This window comes from Megalopta genalis, chromosome 4 (genome assembly GCF_051020955.1).
Source record: "Megalopta genalis isolate 19385.01 chromosome 4, iyMegGena1_principal, whole genome shotgun sequence".
Classification (NCBI taxonomy): Eukaryota; Metazoa; Arthropoda; class Insecta; order Hymenoptera; family Halictidae; genus Megalopta; species Megalopta genalis.
In genome coordinates, this window is record NC_135016.1 from 3,760,110 (window position 1) to 3,785,295 (window position 25,186).

At 48.6% G+C, this 25,186-nt stretch overlaps 1 protein-coding gene across 1 annotated transcript in view; it reads right to left on the bottom strand.

Annotated features, from left to right (window-relative positions):
• Positions 1–25,186, bottom strand: part of 5-HT1 (serotonin receptor) — a 229,628-nt gene that overhangs the window by 50,402 nt on the left and 154,040 nt on the right. The window contains exon 3 of the mRNA XM_076521087.1: positions 10,998–11,432. Coding sequence (XP_076377202.1) covers positions 10,998–11,118 — 121 coding nt within the window. The 5' untranslated portion in view covers positions 11,119–11,432. The remainder of the gene's footprint in view (positions 1–10,997; positions 11,433–25,186) is intronic.

Below are 25,186 nucleotides of genomic sequence, written 5' to 3' on the forward strand. Positions count from 1 at the left end.
CAACGGCGCAACCCTATAGAATCGCGGGAACGGTTGCCACCGCAGTCTGTCCTGCTGCCAGAAACTGGCAGATTCTACTTGAACCGGGCCGCGACGGTCGCAAGCTCGGTCCGAAGGTCACTCGATGGTCGCAAGCCTGACCCTAAAGCCATCGGAGGGTAGTAAACTCGACCTCCGCGTAACGATATGTGACATGATTGCTTCGGATCGACGGTTCTGAAGGTTACAAGCTCGACTTTAGAGCTTTCGAGGGCTGCAAGCTCGGCCCGAAGGTCTTTCGATGGCTGTAAGTTAAAGCTTGTTACCGGCGGAAGGTCGTAAACTCGATCACCGCGTATTTAGACGTCGAAGAATCGACCTGGAGTTACCTGGAGGGCGACGACTGGAGCTTTAAGGTAGCTAAAGGTCGCGATCCCGACCCTGATGAACTCTCGAGATTACAGATTCGTTTCAAGACCCTTTAGACACGGTTCGTCAGATTCACAATACGCGTATTCACTTTTGAGTGAATTCATTTCATCTTTCGAGGTCGCGTGCCGCACTCAAAATGATCCTCAAGGTCGCAAGCTCGGGTCACCAGGATCACTGAGCTTGTAGAGCTCAATATTGGCGACTGATTTGTTCGGACAGCCTCGGAGAAGCTGGGAGGTCAGTTTGAGGTCCTCCGAAGGACGCGATATTATTTTTAAAAATGCTCGAAGCTCGCAAGCTTCTTCGGAAGGACCTCCGAAGCTCCGTAAGCTCTGCGCGGCGGGCAGTCGGAGCTCGGAGGCGTGTTCTCAAGAACTTGCGAAAACTGCAAGCCAGTTTCAAGGCCTCCGTCTAAGCTTTTAAGCTCATACTGCTCTAAACTGCCAAGCAACGAACCGCGCGGAGTTTGTTGCCGTCTACCACGGCGCTGTAACGCGGAGAAGTAAAAGAATGATGTGTGGAATGGTGCATATAGCAGCAGCCACTCACGGGTGTGCACCGTGCGAATGGAAATTGACGCATGTAAAAGTCAAGAAGATGGTAATGTTTTCGGAAAAATTGTCAGTTCCACTTTCTGCGCTTGAAACGCCGCCGTTCTGCCGGAGCCGTCGGCAAAAAATGCAACGCTACGATGTGCCGGCGGCGAAGCGACCCACTCCGAAGCCGTTCCTTGTTTTTCCGGCGTTTTATTGCGATTTCGACGGGCACGGTGTTGTATGCGTAAAATAAAATCCAGCCTGGATCAGCATGGGGAGGGGAGGGCGGATCTCCCTTCGATCGTAAAGGAACGGGCGAAGATTGAGGAATCGCGTGCGACACTTCGGGACGATCGCGAAACAGAAACGAGAAGGACAGGGACCACGGTGACAACGGTAACAGCGTGAACGGCGTCCGATTGGCACGGGGAAACCAGTAAAATCGGAGGCTTCTCACTTACCAGCGAATCGAAACGTCGTCTGATATATGCGCCTCTAATTCCACTTCCCTACAGCGACACATTTCTCGAGATTTATCGCGGCGCGCCGCGAGCTTTTAAATCATTCGAGAAGTCTCGATTCCGTCGGACAACGCTGTTCGCGAACCGTCTGCGAGCAGCGCCGAGCAAATTTATGACTCGACTGTCCCGCGGACGCGTAGACTCTGCCAAAATGGAAGAAAATACGGAATACTTCGCTGTATGCTCCGTTGAGTGCTTCTATCGTAGCGAGAAAGCTGTAGTATGGAGTACGGCTTGTCTGACCGTTGTCGACTGTTTCTACTCGCTCGTGATATGGGCATGTTTTACATGAAGTTGAACGGTGTTCGAAGATAATACTAAATCGAAAGAGCCTCCGATCGTGTTCATGGGAACAGTCGACTTGGTTTTAGCTCGCTTGTCCGATCATTGCTGTTCGTTTCTACTTGCCATGAATATACAGCAGCATTTCTTTAAATCCGAGTCGCCAATCAGAACTCAATACAAATTTGGAATAAAATCATATCGTGCATTAGAAGTAATATTTATTTAAAACTAGCTATCGTGTCTGACCATCGTCGATCGCTTCCACTTACCGCGACGCTTGCAGAGTGTACGCCACAGCCGAGCGTTTTGTTACTTCGATGTTCCCGTTACGGGCTCATAATTTCGACTCGTCTAATTAGTCCAACGACGTGCCACGAAGCAGGTTAGTTAACTGAAACGTCGATCGTCCGCGGGGCCAGTGTTTACGGACGCCATCGGCCAGAGTAATCTATGGTTATAGGCGTTTAGAGGACCGTTTCCGTGGACTCTGAAGCGAATTTCCCGATTCACAGCGCGAGGACAGGGTGCCTGTGATCCACCCTGGATCGCATTATCAGCGATCGCCGATTACGGGAGCGATTATTCGCGAACGATGCGGCGAATTGTCGCACGGCCGCCAGCACGATATTTATTGAACCATAACGCGGGATGTTATGAGAGCCGAGCAACGGGCGCACGTTCAGATTAGCAATTCAATCGGCAATTACGCGCTTATAAAAATCAACATAACGGCCCGTCGCTTCGAACAAAAGCGGAACGGAGCTCCCTCGATCGGCGGAGGTACACGGGATCATGGTTATTCCTGCCGGATCGATCGTTAATTCATTCTTCTACGGACTTGTCGCGCCGGTTGCAACATGGATCGTAATCGTCGATATTATTGCCGCATTAATAGAAACAGGGAAATGGTGTGTGCGTGTGTTTATGTGTACGTGTGTGTATGTGTGTGAGAGAGTCGAAGCTGCAACGAATTGAATTTTCTCGAGGGAAAACGCTCGCACGAACGGAATAATCGCGTCAACGGGCGCAAAGGTTGTTGCTCGTGTCCGCATGAGAATCCCGATTCGGCTCGTTACTTCGAGCGATTTCGCCGGTTGTCAAACGGCCGTGAAATTACTCTAATTCCGGCACAGCTAGCCGGGGGAGACGACGCGCGGAATATTCGACGGCCCGTTAGTTAACCAGTGAACTGCGCTAATAACAGAATTTACAGCGAGACAACTACGGGAAAACGACGGATATCCCGGCAAACGGTATGAATATGTATGCTGCCGATCCACCTGCACCAAAAGAGAGAGAGAGAGAGAGACCGAGAGAGACCGAGAGAGTGAGAGAGAGAGAGCGAGGGAGTAACGAGCCCTTCTAAGTTGCCGGTGGCCTGTAATCGGCCCGACCACTCTTCCGCGGGCCGAACTTTAATTATGCTCGACGTCTCCGAGAACACTGGCCGACGATCCCGCAGGATAAACTGCAAATTAGCCGGGAATAGAAAGTTCCGGCAACTTCGTTTGCAGTTCGACTTGATTGGGATTCGACCGGTGTTATCGTCGCCCGGACGGGACGACGCTTCGACGTCTTCTCAAGATGATTTCAGGGGCGAGAAAAATGTCCGGACGTTTTCTGAATCGACGAGGATCCGAGAACGGAACGATGATTGGTTCTTGGAAAGTTGTTCGCCCGATTCGTCTGTAATTAGTGAAAATCGTCGAAGGAGTCTGTTAAGATTTTGCCAATGTTCTTCTTACATCGATGTTTATGCATTCAAGTGAATAAAAAATATATTTAATATATATTAATAATATATGTGATATGTATATTATGTATACAAGAGACATACAATAAAGGCATACAATAAATATAAATTTTCTTTCTTTTTCCTTCGAAAGCACTGAAATCGAAAAGTTCCAATCGTTACAGCTGTGCGGAATATGGCGCAACGAAGGGTTAACGAATGCAGGATGAAACGATACGAAATAGAGCGCTATAGTAGTCGGTCTAGCGATGAAATGTGTCACGGAAAATGATTCAAACGTGACTGGGAGAATCATGGGAAACCCGTGACGCTCCGAACGTGTATCGAAAGAACATTACAAATCGGCCGCGTGCGGCGGCTAATTAGTGGACGCGATGCAATTTGAAAATGTAATATTAATATCGTGTAGATGAATTATTCCATTAATACCATTATTAAAGTGGAACAGGCTGTTTGACGTTTAATGGTGAATGCATGACGTCCGGCAACGACCGGTTTTACTGCCGTTTCGGTTGTTGCTGCCTTCCCGACGATAGCGCAGCGGTGTGCCAGTGACGTTTCCAACGGTTAAAAATGCATAAACCGCGTGTACCCACTGGCCCCGAACAAACGATACACTCGTCGAAATGAATTCCCGCGCCGCCGCCTCCGCGTCGTAGCAAGCGTGTTTGCCGTGGTGTGCGTTCGAGCGTGCGTCGAAACTGCTTCGCCGGAAAACCCGGCGCGTCATATTTATTTCGAACGGGAACGAGATTTCGAACTTTCGGGCTTAACCGTCGGATCGAAGCAGCTGAATTCCAGCCGGTCCCAGCCGCGATCACCGCTACCTTAAATAAACGTTCCGGAAGAAGGTGTTCCGCGGATTCTTTCGCAACTAAGCGGAATTCTTCCCGAAGCCAGCAACTTTTCCGCCTTGAAGAATTTCCGGACCATCGGCAGTTAACGGCGTCTAATTAAACTAGTTCCTTTCCCTCCCGATTCACACTTCCGCCCGTGGAATCCTTATTATTCCGTCGATCGTCGCTCGCGTTCCTTAAACCGCGTTTCCTGCGACTTTCCCCCGCTCCCCCCGACGCTGCTTCCGGATATTCAAATAGGAACGCGCGGAATTTTTGATTCGACCAGGAGAACGTCCGGTCAATGGTCAGACGAATTCGAAGATTGTTTGCGGTTTTCCCCAAGCGTCTCCCCGCTGCAGTCATATTTTTCTCAACGTGTACGAGTCGAAGTAAATTCCAGGTAACAGTGGATACGTCCAGTTAATGGTCAAACAAGACCGAAGTATATTTATGACGGTAGAAATTCTATAGAAAGAGTGAATTATCTATCTTGGGAAGATTTTCCGAGGCAAACAAGACCCGAAGAAAATTGTGGAACGCGGCAGAAACTTCCAATAAGCGGTCAGGCTAGTCGAACATTTATTTATAATCCTACTGTGTATCCTACTGTACAAATATCGTTCTGCACATAAAAGAGGTAAAATACATTCTAGGCCACAGTAGATACTTCCAGCCAGTAGTCAGACAAGCCGGAACGTTATTTACGATGGCCTAAATTCTACGGAAAGAGCGTGTATGTGTGGATATTTTAGGAACATTTTTCTGGTCACAAAGCACGTTGAAAAAATTCTAGGTCGCAGTAGATGCCCCCAGCCTATGGCCAGACATGCCACAGATTTATTTGCGATGCACTAAATTGTAAAGAAATGGCGAAGTCGACTAGTTTTATTTTAGAAACCGGTTTCGCAGGCTCCGAAAAATATTAAAAAAATTCTAGATCGCAGTAGATGCTTCCAGTGTACGGTCAGACGGAATATTTTCTCCGTGCAAAATATACAATCGCTGGTCAGAAAACTGTAACATACGTATCGCTTTGAAGCAGCCGGAAACAGTTTGCGTCGTTGCAGCATTTCGAGCAAACAGCGGAGATAACCGACAGGCTATTTATTCCCGGCAGTAGATTATCACAGCCGCTGATCAGACGCAGGGAAATTCTCCCCAATACCAGAGAATAGTCTTGCCGAAACTTCGCCCGTTTTATTTTACCGTATCCAGCCCGGAGCGAAGATATTCCGGAGTAAGTAGATTGTGTCGGTCGACGGTCAGACACGCGGCTCGCGGATTCCGATATTCCTGCACTATTTCTGGGAAATATAAATTGGTAGGTGGATTAATCTCGTAGGGGTACGCGAGAAGGAAGAATGTAACGACGACTGAGATACTAAATATCAGCTGAATACAGTAATGTCTCTCTAATTGACGCTCAGTTTGTCCACAAAGATGGACAATTTGGGAAAAGGAGATACGATTATTCGAGCCTTTCGGTTCGATTTTATAGTTACGAACTGTCAACAATTATAAAACTGAGCTGTAAGGCTCGAATAATTGTATCTCCTCTTCCTAAATTGCTAATTTTAGTGGACAATCTGAGCGTCAGTAAAGGAGACATTACTGTACCGGCTGAATACAGTAATGTCTCTCTAATTGACGCTCAGTTTGTCCCCAAAGATGGACAATTTGGGAAAAGGAGATACGATTATTCGAGCCTTTCGGTTCGTTTTTATAGTTACGAACTGTCAACAACTATAAAAACGAGCCGCAATCTGAGCGTCAGTAAGGGAGACATTACCGTATCCTGTTTTGGCGTTCGGTTTTGCGTTTGGCGATCCCCGCAAGTTTCGAAAACGCTCGAGCGCGGTCCAGGAGGCGGCAAAGGATGGAACGGCAGCGTTTCGCCGTAACTCGAGTAATCGTAACTCGAGCAGACAATAGGCGCCCTCGAGTCGACCCAGTTAAATGGGAATTATAGAAGCTGCAGTTCGTCGGATCCGCCCGAAGGGTTCTCTCCTTGGGGCGGTGGCGCGAATTATCGCGATACCGTGGCGAGGACCACGATGGATCCATCCCGCGAGCAGGGATGATAATACGCGCGGGGTCGGCGAGCCAGTATTCCGCGGCATAAAGGTTTACGAGCCTTTTCTATACAGCTTAAATAGGGCCATTCAGCCTCCTCGGACGACTAAACTACCCCGTCTTTTCGCTCGGCCTTCGCGGCCGCATAGAAAGAACACGCGATCGATATATGGGACCCGGTACCCTATCTCTTCCATCCTCGACGCGGGGCGAGACGTCTCCTGGCTTGCCGGGAAAAAGGTCCTGCGTACTAAAGGAAGACCCTGATTTCCTGCGTGCCGGATCCTTGCTCCGCAGAAACGAGCCTTTCACCTCGAATCGGACAGATTCTACAATATAGTGGCTGCGAGATATGATAAAAACGAAATTGCTTCGAGCGGAGGATCCTCCGACATTTTCACGCCGTCGCGCGTACACGCCGTCTACGTTTCATTTGCCAAACACATTTGTCCGCATCACTGTAATATTTATTATTCTTTCAAGTATAAGGGTGTCCCAAAATGATTGTACTTCTGACAAATTAGAGATTCCTGACGTTATTCGAAGCAACTTTTTCCTTTACAAAAATTTTCTCCGAGGCATCGTTAACGAATTATTAACGAAAAACACGGACCAATGAGAGACGGGCTCGGATGGCGCGAGGCGGCCCAGCCAACGAACGCGCGAAACCCAGTTCCGCCCATTGACTCGGCCCCCTAGCGCCAGGCGAGCTCGTCGCTCATTGGTCATCGTTTTTCGTTAATAACTCGTAAACGATGCTTCGGAGAAAATTTTTGTAAAGGAAAAAGTTGCTTCAAATTACCTCAGGAACTCCTCGTTCCCCGGAAATACCATAATTTTGGGACATCCTGTTTATCAATCTTTGAACTATTTGTTCTTCTTTGAAATATTTTAGCATCATTCGAGGAGAACAGTTTCTAATGCTCAATTCGAGTTCGCGAGCAGTAATATTCCGGTTCTGGATAAGCTTGGTCTCCAATATTAGGATGTTCGTAGTTTCGTTTTCCCAAGAAATAATTGAAAACACTTTTCCACATCTAGAATTGCATATCACGAGTTGTAGATTTGTTCTCTGCGATCATCTGTCAGCGATTCAACAAATTCTGTGGAACGATCTCTAACGTCTTAACGTCTCTCGATTGCTGGTCGTAAGAAAATCGTCGAGCTCCTTCGCGCGCAGTTCAACGACGGAAAAGTCAACGGAGACCCGAAAGCGGTTAAATTTCGATGAACTTTCGCAAGCTTCGGCGCGAGTGAAAACGCAGAGCGAGAAGATCGGGAGCACGCGGGGATCGAGAAGCAGATAACGAAAGGACGGAGTGGTCGGGTCGTATTAGAAAATCGAATTCGGTGGAATAGAGTGTAGTCTAGTGTAAACAGCGGCAATCCTCTTGATGCTCCGACGGCAGTGCCTTGTCACGTTCCAGACAAGCTTCCCGGGCGCGGTGTCGAGCGGAGTGGAGCAGTGGGTCGGCGTCGCGACGACCGCGGTAACGAAATAAATTAATCAACCGCTATTATGGCGGTCGTTGACGGCAGCTGTTGTCGTGGCACGCTAAAACAGCGAGATTCCCTGGATGTCGCATTTTATTCCCGCATTCGGCGGGTCGCGAAATCCTTGGCGACGCACGTCCGGTCCAGTGGTCGATAATTTTTTGGCCGGAAGTCAATTCTTCGACTTCGATATTTCGAGATACTTGATTTTTCCTCTAAATTGCCAAACTTTCGATGCCTTGAAATCCGAACTATCAAGCTTGTCGGATCTTTGTGATAAAATGTAGCGTTTCGAGGACGAATTTAGTAAATTTTATTCTCAAAAATACGAAAAAATTCTAAATCACAAAGTTCCAGGAAAAGACGAAATGCTGACTTTTGGCTATAAATTAACCGCGCCGCGAGCCGCCTCGGTCGCAAACCGGGAAGTTGCGAGTGCTAGCAAATGTCGGGCGAGGTTGGTAATTGGGTTTCCAAAGTATTGACCGCAGCACGCGCGGAACTTCGGAAGGTTTTCGCCGAATCGCTGGACAAATTGCGAAAAACCTCGTTAAGATCGAGGAAGGCCGGCCCGAATTCGTGCGGGTAAAACGAAGGCCCCCGCGAGGCCGGCGCGGCGTCTCATTGATAACGAGAGCTCGGCTGTTCTGTTCGATCGGAAATTGATTCGCGCCTCGATCGAGAGCCGACGATTTTCGAAAGTAATCCCGCTTTAATCGAGCTCCCCCTCGGCTCCACTTTGTTTCTCGGCTTTCCCGTTTCACCTCGCGCGTTTCTGCTCCCTCGGGAGAGAGAGGGAGAGAGAGAGAGAGCCGCGTCGATCCGCCCGAAGAAAGGAATATCATTAGTCGGCGACGAGGTACGTGCAAAAAACTATAATTAACAATCCTTTCAGGGCGACCCTTGATCTCGTTAGACGCGCCGGGCCGGGCCGGGCCGGTCCTCGATCGCTTCGGGGACACTGCACGAGTGCGCGAGAAATCCTGTTTCCCTTTGAAACGGCGGAGAAATTAACTAATCTGCATCGCGTCTGGAGCTTATCAAACCGGTTGTCCGTGCCCGCCGTGAAACGGGACGCGATCTACGGATGGTCGTTACCTTTCTAATCTCGTTAGCTCCTCCGGGGAAACTCGTTAGATTTTACTGAACGCCACCGAGCCGTCCGATCCCGGATCCACGGGCCCGTGCAATTAACGTAATTAACATGCACGCGCAGTAACCATCCGGGTATCACGTCGTTCGACGAACCGGAGAATCCCCGAGCATCGCCGGACGATACATCTCGCATTAATCTTTACGGCACTGCTGCTGCTGCTGCTGCTGCTGCTGCTGCTGCTGCTGCTGCTGCTGCTGCTCGTCGATCTGCATCGCCTGCTCCGAATAAGGGCCATTCGCTCTTAATCGAGTCGCTCCTATTAACTCCTCGAGGATTACTCTGCGACGACGTTTTATTCCAGAGAGAGGTACGGACAAAGGATCGACGCTGGAAAGACCTTTTCGTACGGTGTGATTGAATCAGAATCTTAATCGAAGCACACGTTGTCCTCGAAATACAGTAATGTCTCCCTTACTGACGCTCAGATCGTCCACTAAAATGGATAGTTTTGGAAGAGGAATAGTTTTACCTGATTCACAGCATCGACTCTTAGCATCGACGTTACAATAAATTACATGGGTGCAGCACTAGCACAGGGAAATTCTCCGAAACCCGGAACGTGGCATTTCCGGGAGAAATTACTGTATTCCCCAAGATCCTTGAGCTTTGAGATCACCGGCCGCGTGTCGTAGGTGGCCGACGAATCCTTGACCCGCGGGAAAGAATCGCGAGAATCTTTGACGTATTCCGGGCCACGTAATTTTCTGCTGTCCATTTTTGTGGACGATCTGACCGTCAGTAAGGGAGACATTACTGTAGTACGACGACACGTCGCGCAAGCAGCGATCGAAAATAAGTGAAGAAGAAGGTGAAAGAGACGACGAAATAAAAGAAAAGATACAATGGAGGATAAAGTAAGCGATCGCGAGATATTTACGCAACGTGAGAACAGGGCGAATAAAAAAGAGATTCCGATGAACCGCGATCGTCGTCTCGCGAAAGTATTCGCGAAACCGAAGTATTCGGTCGCGTCTGGCGGCGCATGTGCACGTGGACGCGTCACGTGGCCGCCCTCGCCATCCCCGATAATATATTACTCGCCTTGCGAACGTGTCACGTTTAAATTAATCTCCCATTGTGCTCTCGCGTACAGGTACGCCGGAGCCGGGCCCACGAAACTACTCGGTGACAACGGCAACGACACCATTACATCAGCCGCGAGTCTGCGTTCGCTGCCAGTCGACGGATAATATAACCGGAAGGGGGACGATTAATTGATCAGACATCGGGGAGCAATTTTACCGAGCCGACGTTGCCCGACGTCAAACGATCCCCGTTGACTCTCGTCGAACCGCGACTGCTTGTGATAACCGAGCATCATCAATTTCAATCTCTCGAGACTTCGCGGTTATCCCCCCTGCCCCTTGCAAGGAACAAAACTCGAGTGAAAATCTGTTTCTTCTTCTCCGACGATCTCGATGAGCGTAGAAGAACGTAGGAAGGTTCTAAAATCCTTTCAATTTCTTCGCTGCTCGAACTCTTTCGCCTGTCGGGGTGTAATTACAGCGCGTGAAAGTCTTCGCGAAGGACAAAATTGGACTTTTTTACGGGCGAACGATGACATTAACGTCGCCAGGTAATAATTAATTTCGTCGGCGCGTAATTTGTCATTCGGTAGCTGCTCGGGATCGCAATTATAGCGACGGTGGATTCCAGGAGAGAGAAAAGCAAATTGCCAATAAGTTGGCCCGTATATCTGGCCCGGATGGCTTCTAATGTTTCACGGCGCGCCGCGTTCGGCTCCTATTTTACTTCTGATATCTTTTTCCATAAAAGTTTCGCCCGCTCGGGTCGCCGGCCCGGGATCCGGACAAATAAAAGTTTCCCCCGAAACTGTTCTCGAACAATCTATCGAATTTTCCCGCTCGGTCCCCGGACGCGCGGCGGAGCGCGGGGCGAGGGGAGGCGCGAAATAAAGAGGACACTCACCGACAACGGTGACGAGTATCAGGAGACCGAGCACCAAAGCCCTGAGGATGATCGAGGCGTCGGTGAACACGAGACCGTCCGCGGACGAGTTCCCAGCTGCCTGGCTGACGTGTTCCTCCATGACGTGTCCGAGATATATATTCTCTGTCCTGGCAGGGTCCTCAATGTCCGCTGGTTATCATCTCCTTAAATAATGTACCATGGTCCGCCGTCAGGAGCAGATCCGCTGATATGAATCTTCTATACACCGGCGACCTTGGCTGCACCGAATCTCCCGGCTCAGTTAATGACCACGCGTTGAAACTTTAACGCTCGCCGACCTTCTTACTTGCCCACGGGAGCTTCTGCCGGCTCCCATTTCGCGGAGACTGTGCCACCTTAGCTCCGAGAGAGCTGACCGGCCCTTACAGCTGCCGACCGGGTCATCGACGGTGCCTGTAACACAAAGATTACGTTCGTTGGCTTGGGGTCTGGTGGATTCACGTATATATAAGTGGATCAGGTCAGTTCATGATCAGACAAGTAGTTCAGAGGCACTGTTAAAGGATAGCAGAGCGTAATTGATCGCGAGATGTTCGATGTTTTAGCTGATAATTATTATATGGACCCTTAACGCTTGTCAAAAATTACGTTAGTTGACTTCGGATGTGCTGGATTCATATATATAAGTGGATCAGGTCAGTTCATGATCACACAAGTAGTTCAGAGACACTGTTGGACAATAGCAGAGCGTAATTGATCGAGAGATGTCCGACGTCTTAGCAGATAATTATCTTATAGACGGGCGTTAAGTGGACGCGGCTTGGTTCACAGTAGATTCGGACTACCGTTGGTCAGACACCTAAAGTCTTTTTTCTTACTCAAGAATGTCAAATGATTTCGGGCTTATTCAGCTATTATTGGGAAGCGGACATCGTCGACTTCGAATCAGCGAGCTTTAAATTTGCGAATTTCAGTAGAAAAATGTCGATATCTGGCGAGGAATGTTGCTTAATAAATCGAAAAAAAAGAGAAAAATGAAACCGCGTCAATCGAGGGTGTTCTCATGGTAGCCGGCTAATCAATGGGTAAAAATCGAGGGGAAAAAGGGCAGGGCAGAACCGGTATCTCTAGAATTCGGTCCAATAACAGAGGAATCCGTAATTTCAGTCGTTGGCCGCTAGATCGCGGACGAAACAGCTCTACACTGGTGGAACGTGAAAATGCACGAGAGGGTATCACCTTCTCGGCTTCGCGGGAAACCAACGAAATTGGAGTAATCGATCGAGAATCGTTGGGAATTGAAACTCGGTCTGTACAGTCGTGTGCGGCAGTTATAAATACAAAGTGATGAAGGATGGAAAAGGAGGAAAAAAGAGAGAGAGAGAACGAGAGAGCGAGAGCGAGAGAGAGAGAGACGAGGAGAGAAAAAAAGCAGGCGAGGCGCGCTCGGCGATGAACGAGAGCTCCATAAAATTGCATCCCTGAGGTCACGCGAGCTATATTTAATTTTTCGATAGACACGTTTCATTAACTCGTATTTGCGGCGGGCGTTCATCGTTCCAATTCGATTGTGCTTGCGAATAAAACGAATGTGTCCCTTGAATCGCCGTTTATCCGCATTACCATCGAGTCGCGACCATCTTCAAAACACTTCATCAAATTTCCACGGACAGTTGCTCGCGTCCGCGCAACGAGCCGGAACGACTGCCGGCTTGCAAAGACTTTCAAACGAATTCCGCCGGCACCTCGGCCCTATTAAAAGTTAAGGCAGCGTGTCCGCCGTAAAGACGGGCCGCGGAGATAAAGCTTCGGCCGCTTCGGCACGTTATTAAATAAATTTTACGACACGGTTCGTTTCGCGATGCGAAGCACGCGGGACGAGCTTTCGATTGGCTTCGCCGCGCTGTTTGCCGCTTCGAGCCGGCCGTTTTAATTTTCGCGATTTAATTGCAACGACTATTATACATTAACGAGCGCTGTAGCAGTCCGCCTTAATGGGCCCGCGCGCGTCGCGCTGCGCTGCCGGCCAATTTCCACGGAAATTCTCCACGCGGAACACGTACCGGAAGGAGCGGCCACTCGAAAACTGACTTGCGCCGCCGCTGTTATTGGCAATTACTGCTCGTCACATTCGGCCGGGGCGCGGAATGAGCGCAATAAAATGGCAATTTCAATTACAGCCTCGCCCCGAGAAGACAATCGCTCGTTCTTTATATTTCACTCGGAAAATTCGGCCGCGAGGGGCCCCGCGGGGCAACGGCGAAAAGAGAAACAGCACCGTGCTTCGCCCGGACGCATTACCACGTTCCCTCTCCGACGATGAACGCCGTCGCGACCCGGTTTTATACAGTCCCCGGGTCCGTTTATGCACCGCGTTTCTTTTCCCTGTGTCCCGGACCGATGGATCTCCTTCCGTATTCTCGACGGAAGGATTCCGTCACACCGCCACCGTCCTCCCCCGCCGTCACTCGAGGAAATTATTCTTCCACGAAGATTACGCCGGCGACGGGCTCGCAAATATGTCCTGCGCCCCTCATTTTTCATCCTCGCCGACTCTCCTTCTCTCCCACGCGAACGTTTCTTTCGCGCCGGTACCCGTTCGTTTCCCGCGCGAACGCCCGTCCCGAAACGGCGACCCTAATTGCGCCATTGTCGCGACGGCCGTCGTTAATCGAATAAGCGCGCCGAGGCCCCGACAATTAATTAGTTTATTTCGATGCCGTCCGACACCCGAGGCTCGCCGGTTCTAACGAGTTCAATCCCTTAATGGGAATTAATGAGCCCGGAAACGATTCTCTCGCAATTAGAACGGAACGCCGATCACCCTCGGACGCATCATACTGTTTATTGCAGTATCCGAGTTGCAGGTTTCCTATATTTAAACGATTCGTCGATGTCGGAATGTTCAGATGAAACCGGAAGCATATCCAAGAAGGACCTTGCAGCATGATGCAGTGGAACCTTGATTACCCGGTCCTCCAATTTCTTGGAATTCTTTGCTGTCCGAAACACGTTGCACGCGTAATTCGATCTAAAGCGACCGGCATGCACAATGACCTACAATAAAATCAATAGAAATCAATAAAAGTCAATGAAAATTATATCTTGTGCCACCACCAGGTAACTATGTCATTATCCGACGTGTTATAATCACTCTGTGTAGACACCGGATAGTCGAGATTCCAGTGTAACACGAGTGTACACACTTTGTCGAAGTAGATAATGACTTTATGGTCGGACGAGGAGAACAAGTGCATTACCGGATAGTCGTTGACGAGCGGTGAATTCACGGCGGCCCGCAAAAGTTCAATGAACATTCCGCGCGTTGATTAAAGCAGAATAGAAATTATAGTTTGGATTTCAGTGGATGCGGTTCGCCAGTGGCCGGACAATTTCGATATCAACCGTATCCCGTGAAAATTGAATCAACACGAACAACAAAGGGTTCGTCCCGTTAATCGATACCATTATAACGGCATTAACAAATGATATTATTATTTCAGTGCATCGATCACTGGTCAGCCGAGTCGGATACGCGTCGCGCTATTAAAAAATAATTTACGTTTCGATAATTTGTTGTCTTTTTCTTCCTCCCATGAAATAAGATAGAAACGTCGATTCGACGACGGTCGAATTCTGTAAGAAGAAATTTCGGCGGCCGGACAATTCCGGCGACGATTTAAGTACCCTCGAAATCGAGCGTAGTCCGTCGCCGCGTAGAAAATTACTGGGGCACCCCGGAGTGCCGGCAATTAGGAGTAAATGAGAATCGATCCGCGGGACAGGAGAACCCGAGAATTGGCGGGCGCGTACGCGTTCCACGGTGCCGGAATTAGAATGATTATCGACGTCGTCCGTGGCCGGAGACGAGCGAGGATTCGAGTGTCCTCCGGGTTGTTCGGGCTCCTGGAGGGCCTCGAACGAGGCTCAGCCGACGGTAATCCGCGGATCCCGTAAGCTCCTGAAAGCGGAAAGTCCTCCGAAGAGGAGGGAAGTTAGTTACATGGGGGCTAATGGAAGCCAGAGGCGGCGCGCGGCTAAACAATATGGGCAGCGACACGCTAACAAAGTTGGCCCAGGCCAAGAAACGTAATTAAGGTTGCAGAAGTTAAGTTAATTTGGAAATACCGAGTTACGGTCGCCGGTCGAGGGGGCACGCGGGGGAGGGAGGGGGACAGCGGCCGGGCACCGTAATCAATTCGATATCACTGCGGCTGATACCGCCGGCGCAAAGTGTTTTGCGGATCGTGAACAGGGTTGGTGTGCTGCTTGTTACACAACTTCCGGAACAGCGAGCTGCGCGCTGTGCGCGCGCGGGACACTTTGACAATCATTCCGCGGCATTAAAACCGGTTCGTTCGTTCGTTCCCGTGCCGCAGCTGCTCGCAATTTCATTTCAGCCGAAACTCTTTACGCGATGAAATTCTTCGCGGAAATTGGACACGTGAGCATCATTATTTTCACGGAAGATTCCCGGAATTTCGGGTAATGCGCACTTAACCCTTTTAGTGTCGACCGGGACAGGTGGGTCCTGTTCGGCTGAAACCGTCGAACCTGGTTTATCCACAAAAACCTGGCGAAAAGTGTTCGAACGCCTTTTGAAACAACTGTCAAGCTTTGAAATCATTTTCCTAAAATTGGACTGAATGATACGAATTTGTTTTTAAATGATAAATGGACTACTCCGCAATGACTAAGATACGTTAATTAGTTTTGCTGTTACTTGAAATAATAAAGAAAATAAGAAGAAAGCTTTCGTTTTTCAACTTTCCCTTGATCCAGAACGAAGATTTAAAAATTGCGTATCGTAGGCCTCATAAATCAGGAATAAAACTATTATTAATTGAAATATATTAAGAGAAGAACATCTTCCCGCTCTGGTGTAATAACAATGACTATGTATCCTCGTTCGGTGCAATAAGGGTTGATGCATCGGTTTGCAGTCAGGATCAGATGGAGCGTCGAGTCGTTTCTTATTCGCGGCCGTCTCTAATTAAGCAAAACGTCGCGTCGGATGCGACGGATCCGGGATAATACAGATTAATGCGAGCACACTCGACGTGTATCGGAGGCCGATGAAAGTGATCCCGTGAATAGCTGGCGGCCCCCGGGGTCGCTCATTATCTAAGGAACCGGTCATAAACGACGATAACGGCGGAGCTTTATTTTCAGCCCTCTCGGGCGCGCGGAATAACAGATTCCTCGGCTTAAGAAGTTTTAATTAAACGATGGAGCACTAGGAAATCGGCGGCTGTGTACTCTGCGTCTTAATCGGAGCGATTTTCCTCAACTTTTCGCTGATTCTGATACCCGCGACAGAGCGAGAGAGCAAGTGAGAGAGAGAGAGAGAGAGAAATAGAGAGGGAGAGGGAGAAGAGAGAAAGAAAGAGGGAGGGAGAGTGAGATATGCAGAGAGAGAAACAAAAAGAGAGAGAAAGAGTGAGAAATGTAGAGAGAGAAATAGAAAGAGAGAGAGAGAAATGCAGAGAGAGTAATAGAAAAAGAGAGGGAGAGGGAGAAATACAGAGAGAGAAACAGAAAGAGAGAGAGAGAGAGAGTGAGAAATGTAGAGAAAGAAAGAGAAAGAGAAAGAGAGTGAGATATGCAGAGAGAGAAACAGAAAGAGAGAGGGAGAGTGAGAAATACAGAGAGAGAGACCATCAGAAAAAAGAGAAAGAGTGAGAAATCCAAAGAGAGGAGCAGAAAGAAATAAACAGAGAGAGGGAGAGAGAGCGCGGCGTTCATAGAGGTACAGGATAGTTTCAAGTAATTGTCGGTGTGCAGCGTCGTGTGGCACGTACGAGCACACGTGTCGGAATTACTCGGCCAGCTAACGGTCCGTGTAATGTTTTCTGCTAACACGTTGAGACCGGAAGACACTCCGGTGTCTCCTGATAATCGCCGTCTCGTGGGCGATGCTGCGAATCTGACGGTTTCTGTGATTCCAGGAAAAATTAAGTGGATTAGGTTTATTACTCGCCAGACGAAGAGAGAAAAATACGTAGTGATAAAACGAATTAAATAACATCGTATAGTTAGTAATTGGCCACGCAAGTAAAATAATCGCAGCATCAAATTGAAGTAGATTAGACCAGCCATCAGTCAGACAAGGGCTAAACGATATTTCCTGGAAAATCCGACCGAATAATCGTAGCGCCAGATTCACACAGAGCAGGTTTTTCTATTGACCAGGTAAGTATAACAATGACAATGCTTACGGCAGTAGAATAGGCCAGCATTGATAGGCCAGAAAATTGATCAGCCTGACGTAATCCTGATAACGTAATCCTGACTGCGATAAAACCGAAACTACATTTATCACAGAAGAGAATCGTATGGAATAAGCGTAGAATCAAGACGAAGTAGAAGAGGCGAGCTTTTGGTCGGACAACGGGCAAGAAGGAGAGAATCGAAGAAATAGGTCGCAAACAAATATATCACGTGGCGAGCTTTCCTCGACGAAAGTACGTGGCATAAAGTGTTCGATGGTTTCCCAGGTGTCCAGGCAGCCGATCAGGAAGCCAGTGTGTACCGCGGCATCCGACATCCCGTAATCCAAGGAATCGTATCGGCCATATTTCCAGGTAGCCAATAAAATCGGATCTCCGATATCACCGGGAATATATCAGGAAGCGATCTCGACGAGGCGGGCCCGTCAGGTGATCTCCTATCGGATACCGTGTCTCCGGCAGATTTGAATTACGGCGACTCGCTAAATCCCGGCCTCCCGAAGCTGGCTTTAACACCGGCCGTGCCATTGTCCTCAGACTTTACCGGTGACCGCAATATTTCGCTTCTTGCCCCGTGGGAGGGTTCCCCGACCGTTGGAACGGCGGAAATCGTGGATAGAGAAGAGCGCGTCGATCCACCAACACGTCCCATGAATAAAATATCAATCGGCCGGATGCGGTTCGTTTTTAGCGAATGAAGCGCCGCGGCGTCCGGAGAATCGGGCCGAAACATCGGCTTCATTCCCCGCCCGATCTCCCGACGGAGCATCCTGGAACCGTATTTTTCTCGACTCGAGACCCACGTACGGCCCCGAATACTTCAACATCGAAATTATTCGCCGTCCCTTTCAATTCGCCGTGCTGCTACGAAGCGGAAAAATCATCTGCCGAACGGAGGAAGATAATCTTAGATTTTAGATTTCAGTCGGGAGAAGCTCGAACACGTTTGCAACGAGTGCGGCGCGTTCCTGGTATTACGAGGAGTTAATTTCAACGCTATTCTTTTAATTACGCTACAACGACGAGACAAATTCTTGACAAAGAGTTCATACGTGAGCTACTAAATTTAAAATAAAAATAAAAACTTCTTAATTCTTAACCCTTTGCACTCGAAGCTATTTTAACTGTAAATCTACAATAATTGTTCTGACTTATGGTATTCTTATGACACTTCTTACATGACAAAGTGCATTTTATGCATGTGAAATTGACTCTTGCGACTCGCACAGCAATTACGGTCTTAACAATTTTTCTAAATCTAAACTTTGTTAACATAAAAATTATCTTAGAATGCGATATAACAAATCTTAACGGTGCACTCGAGCGGCGACTCTAAGGCGACGCTAAAAATTGCTGCACTATTTCCAAAAGAATTTCCACATTATCAAAATTTTGATACATTGTGAAATAATAAAAGTAATAACTTATATAATGGTAGAAGTAATAACTTATATAATAATAGAAGTAATAACTTATATAATAATAGAAGTAATAACTTATACTATCTTTATTTAAATTCTATTTCTCATATGTGTCAAATAAAAGCAATCATACCAAATGGAAATACTGTAGGTTGAAACAAACGTCTTCATCAAAATGATGGCGCAAAAGCGCGCGATAATCGCCTTAATGATTTTCTAGCGAATTCAACGTACGGGTCCCGTTGTTCAGGCTAGAAGGATCGAGAACAGTGTCGGCGTTGTTGCGCTTGCACGGTGCATATCCGTCGGACGGTCGGAAATAGCAGAGGCTCGCATTACATACAATATAATCGTGCCACGGTGCAGTTTGCTTCCGCGGGTCCCGTTGCACATTCAACGATCGTGAATGAAATCGTCTGTTCAGCAAGAAGCCACAGTGAACTCTGCTCTCCGCATATTCAATAATAATTTTCAATGGAGAACGTATGGGATAGGAGGTCGAGCGAGACACGAACCGTTTCGTATTCCGGTTTCGCCGATGCAGCTTTCGGCCGCGAGGGGGCAAAGCCGCTTGAATATTCATGCTTCGAAAGAAGGAAATTAAAGGGCCGGCCTGGGCCGCGGGGTCGCGGCGGTGCGAGGATGCTCTTTACGTTTTATTGGCGGCGTACGAAAATTTCTGCGCGGGGAACAGCGGCGTCTGCAGGTGCATTATTGTATAACGATGCGAGGGGGAGTGCTTTTTCTTGGAACGAAGACACGACGTCATCATGGAAATGGATTTTCGACGTTCCTCTCTTGGGTAGGAGTTTCCTCACCTCTCCAGCATCCTCTCTCTTCCTTTCTCTCTCTTTCTCTTTCTCTCATTCTCCTTCTTCCCGAGGAAAAGAATGTCGTCTCCAGATACCGCGTCGCGTTTAAAATATTCAACGACACACAGCGTTCGAAATCGCGAGCACGGGAAGCAGTTTGCTTTAAATCCGAGGACGAGATCAATGGGAGAACTAGCGCGCGGATAAATCATAGTGATTCATCGCTAATTACCGCGACGGAAATCTGCGAGCGAAAGAAACACGCTTATCGCGGCGGCAACTTAATTTAAAGTTTTCATGTTTCCATGCATATCAGAGTCTCTCCCGAGAGAGAGAGGGGGGGGGGGAAGAGAGAGAGCGAAATGGGACAAGCCCCGTATCACTTGTAATCGTTAAAAAGTACTCGCGTGTAAAGAACAGCTATTAAAAGGAGCCTCGCGTAGAAACCACCCCTTTCACTGGTCCCATGATCGATAGGGAACTTGCGACAACCTGTCCCTCGCATTCTAAAGGCCAGTCCTCTCCACAGCACTCGCAATGCGCTAGTTGTTTCATCCATAATCGTAGCTTCTCCGTCGGCTGTGCTGGTAGCATGTGTCAGCGACGGCGATGACACATTTCAGCAATTATTGATCACTCCCAAGTGGAATGGCAAACCCCATATCACTCTGGATCTCTCTCTCGACAGCTTAAAGGGGTAATCTGGTCTGATGCTTTAAGCTGAATACGATATTTTTTTCACGGGGCGACGACGAGTCATTTTACCGCAGCAACATCGCGGCCGGTGTTCGTAATGTTTCAAGAACATATATATGTTCTTAGTATTATAGTATTATATTCTTAGTATTATAGTATTTATACTTACATATATATTCTTTATTAACATTGTTAGTAGATAACCCTCTGCTAAAGCTTACGCGAAGCGCGCGCGTCGTACAATTTTCAAAGAACTGTCGCTCAAAAACTAAGGAAGACTATCGAGGCCAAAAAATCTGAGAATATAATTTAAACATTCCAGAATATCGTTTCCTTCATTAGAATTCGATGTCTCACCTCCAAGCGTATCAAATTAATTGTTAATTTCGCTTCCTCGAGAAGACCGATTGTGACAGCGGATGATTAAATTAATCTATCTCGCAAAAGAGCTGTATTTAAACAGAATACGAAGAGAATCAAACATGTACAATATAATCACAGTAACTTGAACATCTGTTAAAGAAATTTTGCAACGATTACCAAGTTAAAATCGAGCTCGACAATGAGAACGAAGCGGGCCCGCGAAACGATATTCCGCGATTCCGTCGTCGAGCTGCTACGGCATCGTCAGTTTCGCGAATTCCGGTTTCGCAATTTCGCGGGCACATGCTCGGAGCCCTGGTTGCCGAGCGCGTGCAACAGGAATTAATTTCCCGAGGCTGGAACAGCCCCGTAAAATGCATTCGGTAACGCTCGGCGTTCGTGCATCTTAATCACCGCGTATCCGGAAGGCAGTTAGGGTCGCAGAAACCATAAAACCGTGGGTCGCGAGTGCAAATAACCAGCTGCAATACATATCCAGCTAATTTGGCCGTGTTTACACGTAAGACCGCGGAAGTTCGCCGTTAAATCATACGGCAGAGGCGGCGAGGCAGCGCGAGACAAGGCTCATGGTTGTTAAGCGCATTCACCGGGAACTTGGTTAAGCGAGTAACTTCGGTATCAGTGGAATCAGAGACACATGCACGGACGTAGAGACAGGGCTGTAGCGTACAGAAGGCGAGCGAGAGAGTGAGAGAGGGTGATAGAGAGAGAGGAGAGGGGAGAGGCTATCTAGAGCTCGATCTTCCAGCGACCGACCCGGCCAGATATTTGGATTAAGATATTGGGATAGTTTGGTTATCCTGGCGGCGCGTCTCCTATCAGAGCCAGGCCGTCAAAGATTCAGCAGCCGGCGAATGTTAATATTCACTTTGTGCGAGCTGCCGGGCCGGAGCTTAAAATTTAATAACGCCGGAGACTTCGCCGGCCCTTCCAGTGCCCTCGGCCCGCCACTGCCGAGAATTTTCCCTTCGATCCTGCATCGATGAATCAGGCTTGATTAAAGCCCGCTCGCGGGCTTAACGACACGATTGTCCGGGCCCCCGGGGGAGTTTCGTCGAAAGTTTTGTTTACGGAGAGAGCGGCAGAGCCGGCACGCCGAGCCAGAATGGACTGGGGGGCCGCGCGGGGCCGGGGGACAAAGGGCGGATGGAGATTTGATTCGCCGACATCGATCCGCGCGCGAAACGGAAACGGAACGCGCGGCTCGTCGCGCGGGTATCCGTGAAAAATCGGCGTGCCCGTGGATTAAGGCGCGATGAATCATACGGTTCGGTCGGCCGATTTGTTTCGCTATCTGTTCCCGTCGATTTTTTCGATAGGATCGCGCGAATAAATCATCGCGGCCCGCGGGCGGCGAACCGGGCCGGCGTTACACAAAAGGAAACGATCGCCGAATTTTCGCGGATCCTTGGCTGGCAACGGTCCAGATTACACCGCGCGGAGATACATCGTGCTAGGCAATCGATGGACTCGCGGCCAGCCTCGACTTTTATCGGCGATAAATCCGCGGTTGCGAGGTGGAGCGCCGCGGTGTCACGTGTTCTCGCTGCCGAAATATTGTCGCATAAAGTTCTGATCGCTGTATATACTTCGTATCGACATCGTCTCGAATCGCAGAACTTTGTCGAGTCCATAGAATTCGTCTTCGCGATGTTGCTGCCGATAAATATTGAAATCGAACGTGCCACGTTTTTCCTCGTAGCCACGGAAATAACAGCGATGCCGAAGCGAAAGAATTTGTTGGACGGTGCAGAGGACGCGGTGGAGTTAGTTTGCGAATTCGTTGAGTGGGCCAGAGTGTTGTAAGAAGTTGAACGTGGCCCGACGAGTGATATAACAGCGTAATTAGCCGGGCAAGCGGCGTAGACTCGCAATAGGGCCGGCGAGCGTAGCTATATGGTGCGGTAATCAAGTAGAATAGCACCCTGGATAGTCAGACTAGTGGGCCGGCTCCATAGACAGGCCGGCAATTAGTACAGCTGTTTACGAAAGTGATATTAACCGGGACACTGTCGGCCGAGTAGTATGAACACTTGCTTAGCCTGCCGCGTGATATAACCCATTAACTACTCAGATAAGTAGTGTTATCGCGCCTGTGGTCCGACAAGTGGAACAACTTTGCTGGAGATCCACGAGCATCCGGGGAAATAACTGGAAGAGTTCTGTCAATGACCGGAGATCTTTAATTCAGAAGGTGACACGATATCTTCAGCTACATTATAATTATAATTATAATAATCAAATAATCCGTATTTTTAGCATTTATCTAGGATGCCTCATTCGGGCAAAAAATGATTAACAATTATAACTACAGTTGCTACAAAATATTGTAACAAAGAATGATTATAAACTAGTTATAATATAACTGGTAGTTATAATAACTAGTTATAAATACTATAATAATTGTTAATCATCGTTAATTTAACCCAACTCTCTACGGGATCGTGCAACTATAATTTACTGTTGTTAAGTAGAAACTGTTGACTTATAAGTAGAATAAGCCTGTCAGTAATCGATCTAATAAAGTATAATATTCTGCAGTCGTAGAATTAATCTAATTTTACTCAGCACATTGTCGGTTCTAATCCGCGTAGTTCTATAATCGACGGAGTCTTAGCTGCAAGTAGTATAACCCTGGCAGCGAGCGGACGCAAGAAATTGGATGTTCGGCGGTCGCGGCGTGAATCCAAATTTACTTTGCATCCTCGGTATTAATCTGTGCAGTCACAGAATCGTCACGATCTTAGATGTAACTGGAACAATCCTGCCAGCAATCGGGCACGCGAAATTGAATATTCTACGGCCTTTCTAAATTTACCCGACAGTTACGGCGATCACACATCTCGGAAGTGGAGTAACCGTGTACGTGGTCAGACGCGACGGAGATCTTTCGATCTGAGCAAACTGTAATATTTCGCGCTCGATACATCGAATATCAAGGATTTCGACGAAACCGGAGCGATAGAAATTGCAATGGTACGATTGCAATTGTACAATCGCAGAGGCCATTTTTCGCGAATGTTATAAATTTCCGCGTGCCCTGAAAGCGACGGAAAAGCGACGGAGTAGAGACGAACGAAGCAGCGCGATAAGAAAGCGTGCGAATGGCGACCGTAGAAATTATATCCGCGGACAATGCATCCGATATGCGGTCGGAAATTGCATCTCCGGCATCGCCGTTATGATAAGAATATTCTTACCATGTAATCCATTCAAGCCGGCATTGGAGCATCAAGCCGGGCGGCACACTTCGGATTCGATTAATCGCACGCGGACGATGAATCGTAGACGGTACAACGCGACCGATTCAAAACAATTATCCCGGTTTTCCGAGGTCTGCTAATAAATGGGCGGGGTGTTCGGCCCTCGACCCCGGCGCATTCGACCCTTTGAATCGTAAATACTTGATCGAAGTCGGCGCGGGTTTCACTTCTATTCCCCGGGGATCCCAGGCGCTTCAGGATAATTGTACCGTATTCAGATATGGGAATTTCGATCTCGGCCGGCCGGTTAAAGGGGCTGGAATTTTAACGAGGTCGATGCTCGTGATATTTGAACCCATCGGCTCGAATCACCGTGCGCGGCCGCACCTATCGCTGCGAGAACCCTCCCCCTCCTCCCCCTCGCCAGCCCCCGTCCAAGAACCCGGCCGCATATATATTATTATATTAATACGGCCGTGTGCCGAGAATATCGATAAATTTCCCACGGCGTGACATTCCAGCACGGCGACAACGGCGTGGGCCGAGGCTCTCGTGTGAAAGAGACCGCGTGCCGGTGGCCGCTACGCTCTCGCGGAACTGCTACTCTGTTTACTTAACGATCATGATTATGCGCATAAATTAAACGACATACGGCAACCGCTAGCAGCCGCCATCACGGCCATGCAACGAGGGCGTTAACGCCGGTAATAGAGCACCCTGAGCAACAGCGACGAAAATTACCTACGGTGGCTGCGGCCTCGCTGCTGCGCATCCCGTTCCGCACCACGCCGAGACTCGAAACGAGCACCCGAGCACCTTCCAAACGGCCCCAACGAAATTCCGGCGATAATGCGACCTGTGATTCCGCTTTTAACCTCGCCCTGCCGCGCGTCCTGATTCCACGCGACGGTTCACGGATGATTTACAATCGACGCGTTTTAATATCATTTAACTGCGACCGTATATGAACTTAGACCAGTTCGAATGGCCTGTGTTTTTGTATATTTCAAGTAGTATAGGTCTGCCGATAGCCGGATAATATAGAATAGAATAGAATAAGTGAAGAAGGCATAAGTAGAATTAAGTAGAATTACCACGTCTTCGATCGGACGTGCATAGCTTAGTACGCGACGTTTCGGGATGATTTACAACCGTGTTGTTTTATTAATTTGTTCGCAGCAGGCGGAGTGTTGATTCGAGAGAAGCTGCAGCCCGAGGGGAACACGAGCTTCGCAATTATTTCTCGGATTAGCGACACGGTTTTTCGAGTGATTAACGAGTTCTCCGGCTGCCTCCGGCGAACAATGACAACCGTGGCTAATTAATTATGATTGTTCGCGACCCCCCCGGGGAAGTGTCCCTTAAAAATCGACTTTGTCGCGGGATAAAGCCGCGACACAATGGGGCTCGGGTATCGCTGTCTGGTTACGCAGCGTAACTTTGTTTGGAAAAGACAACGGG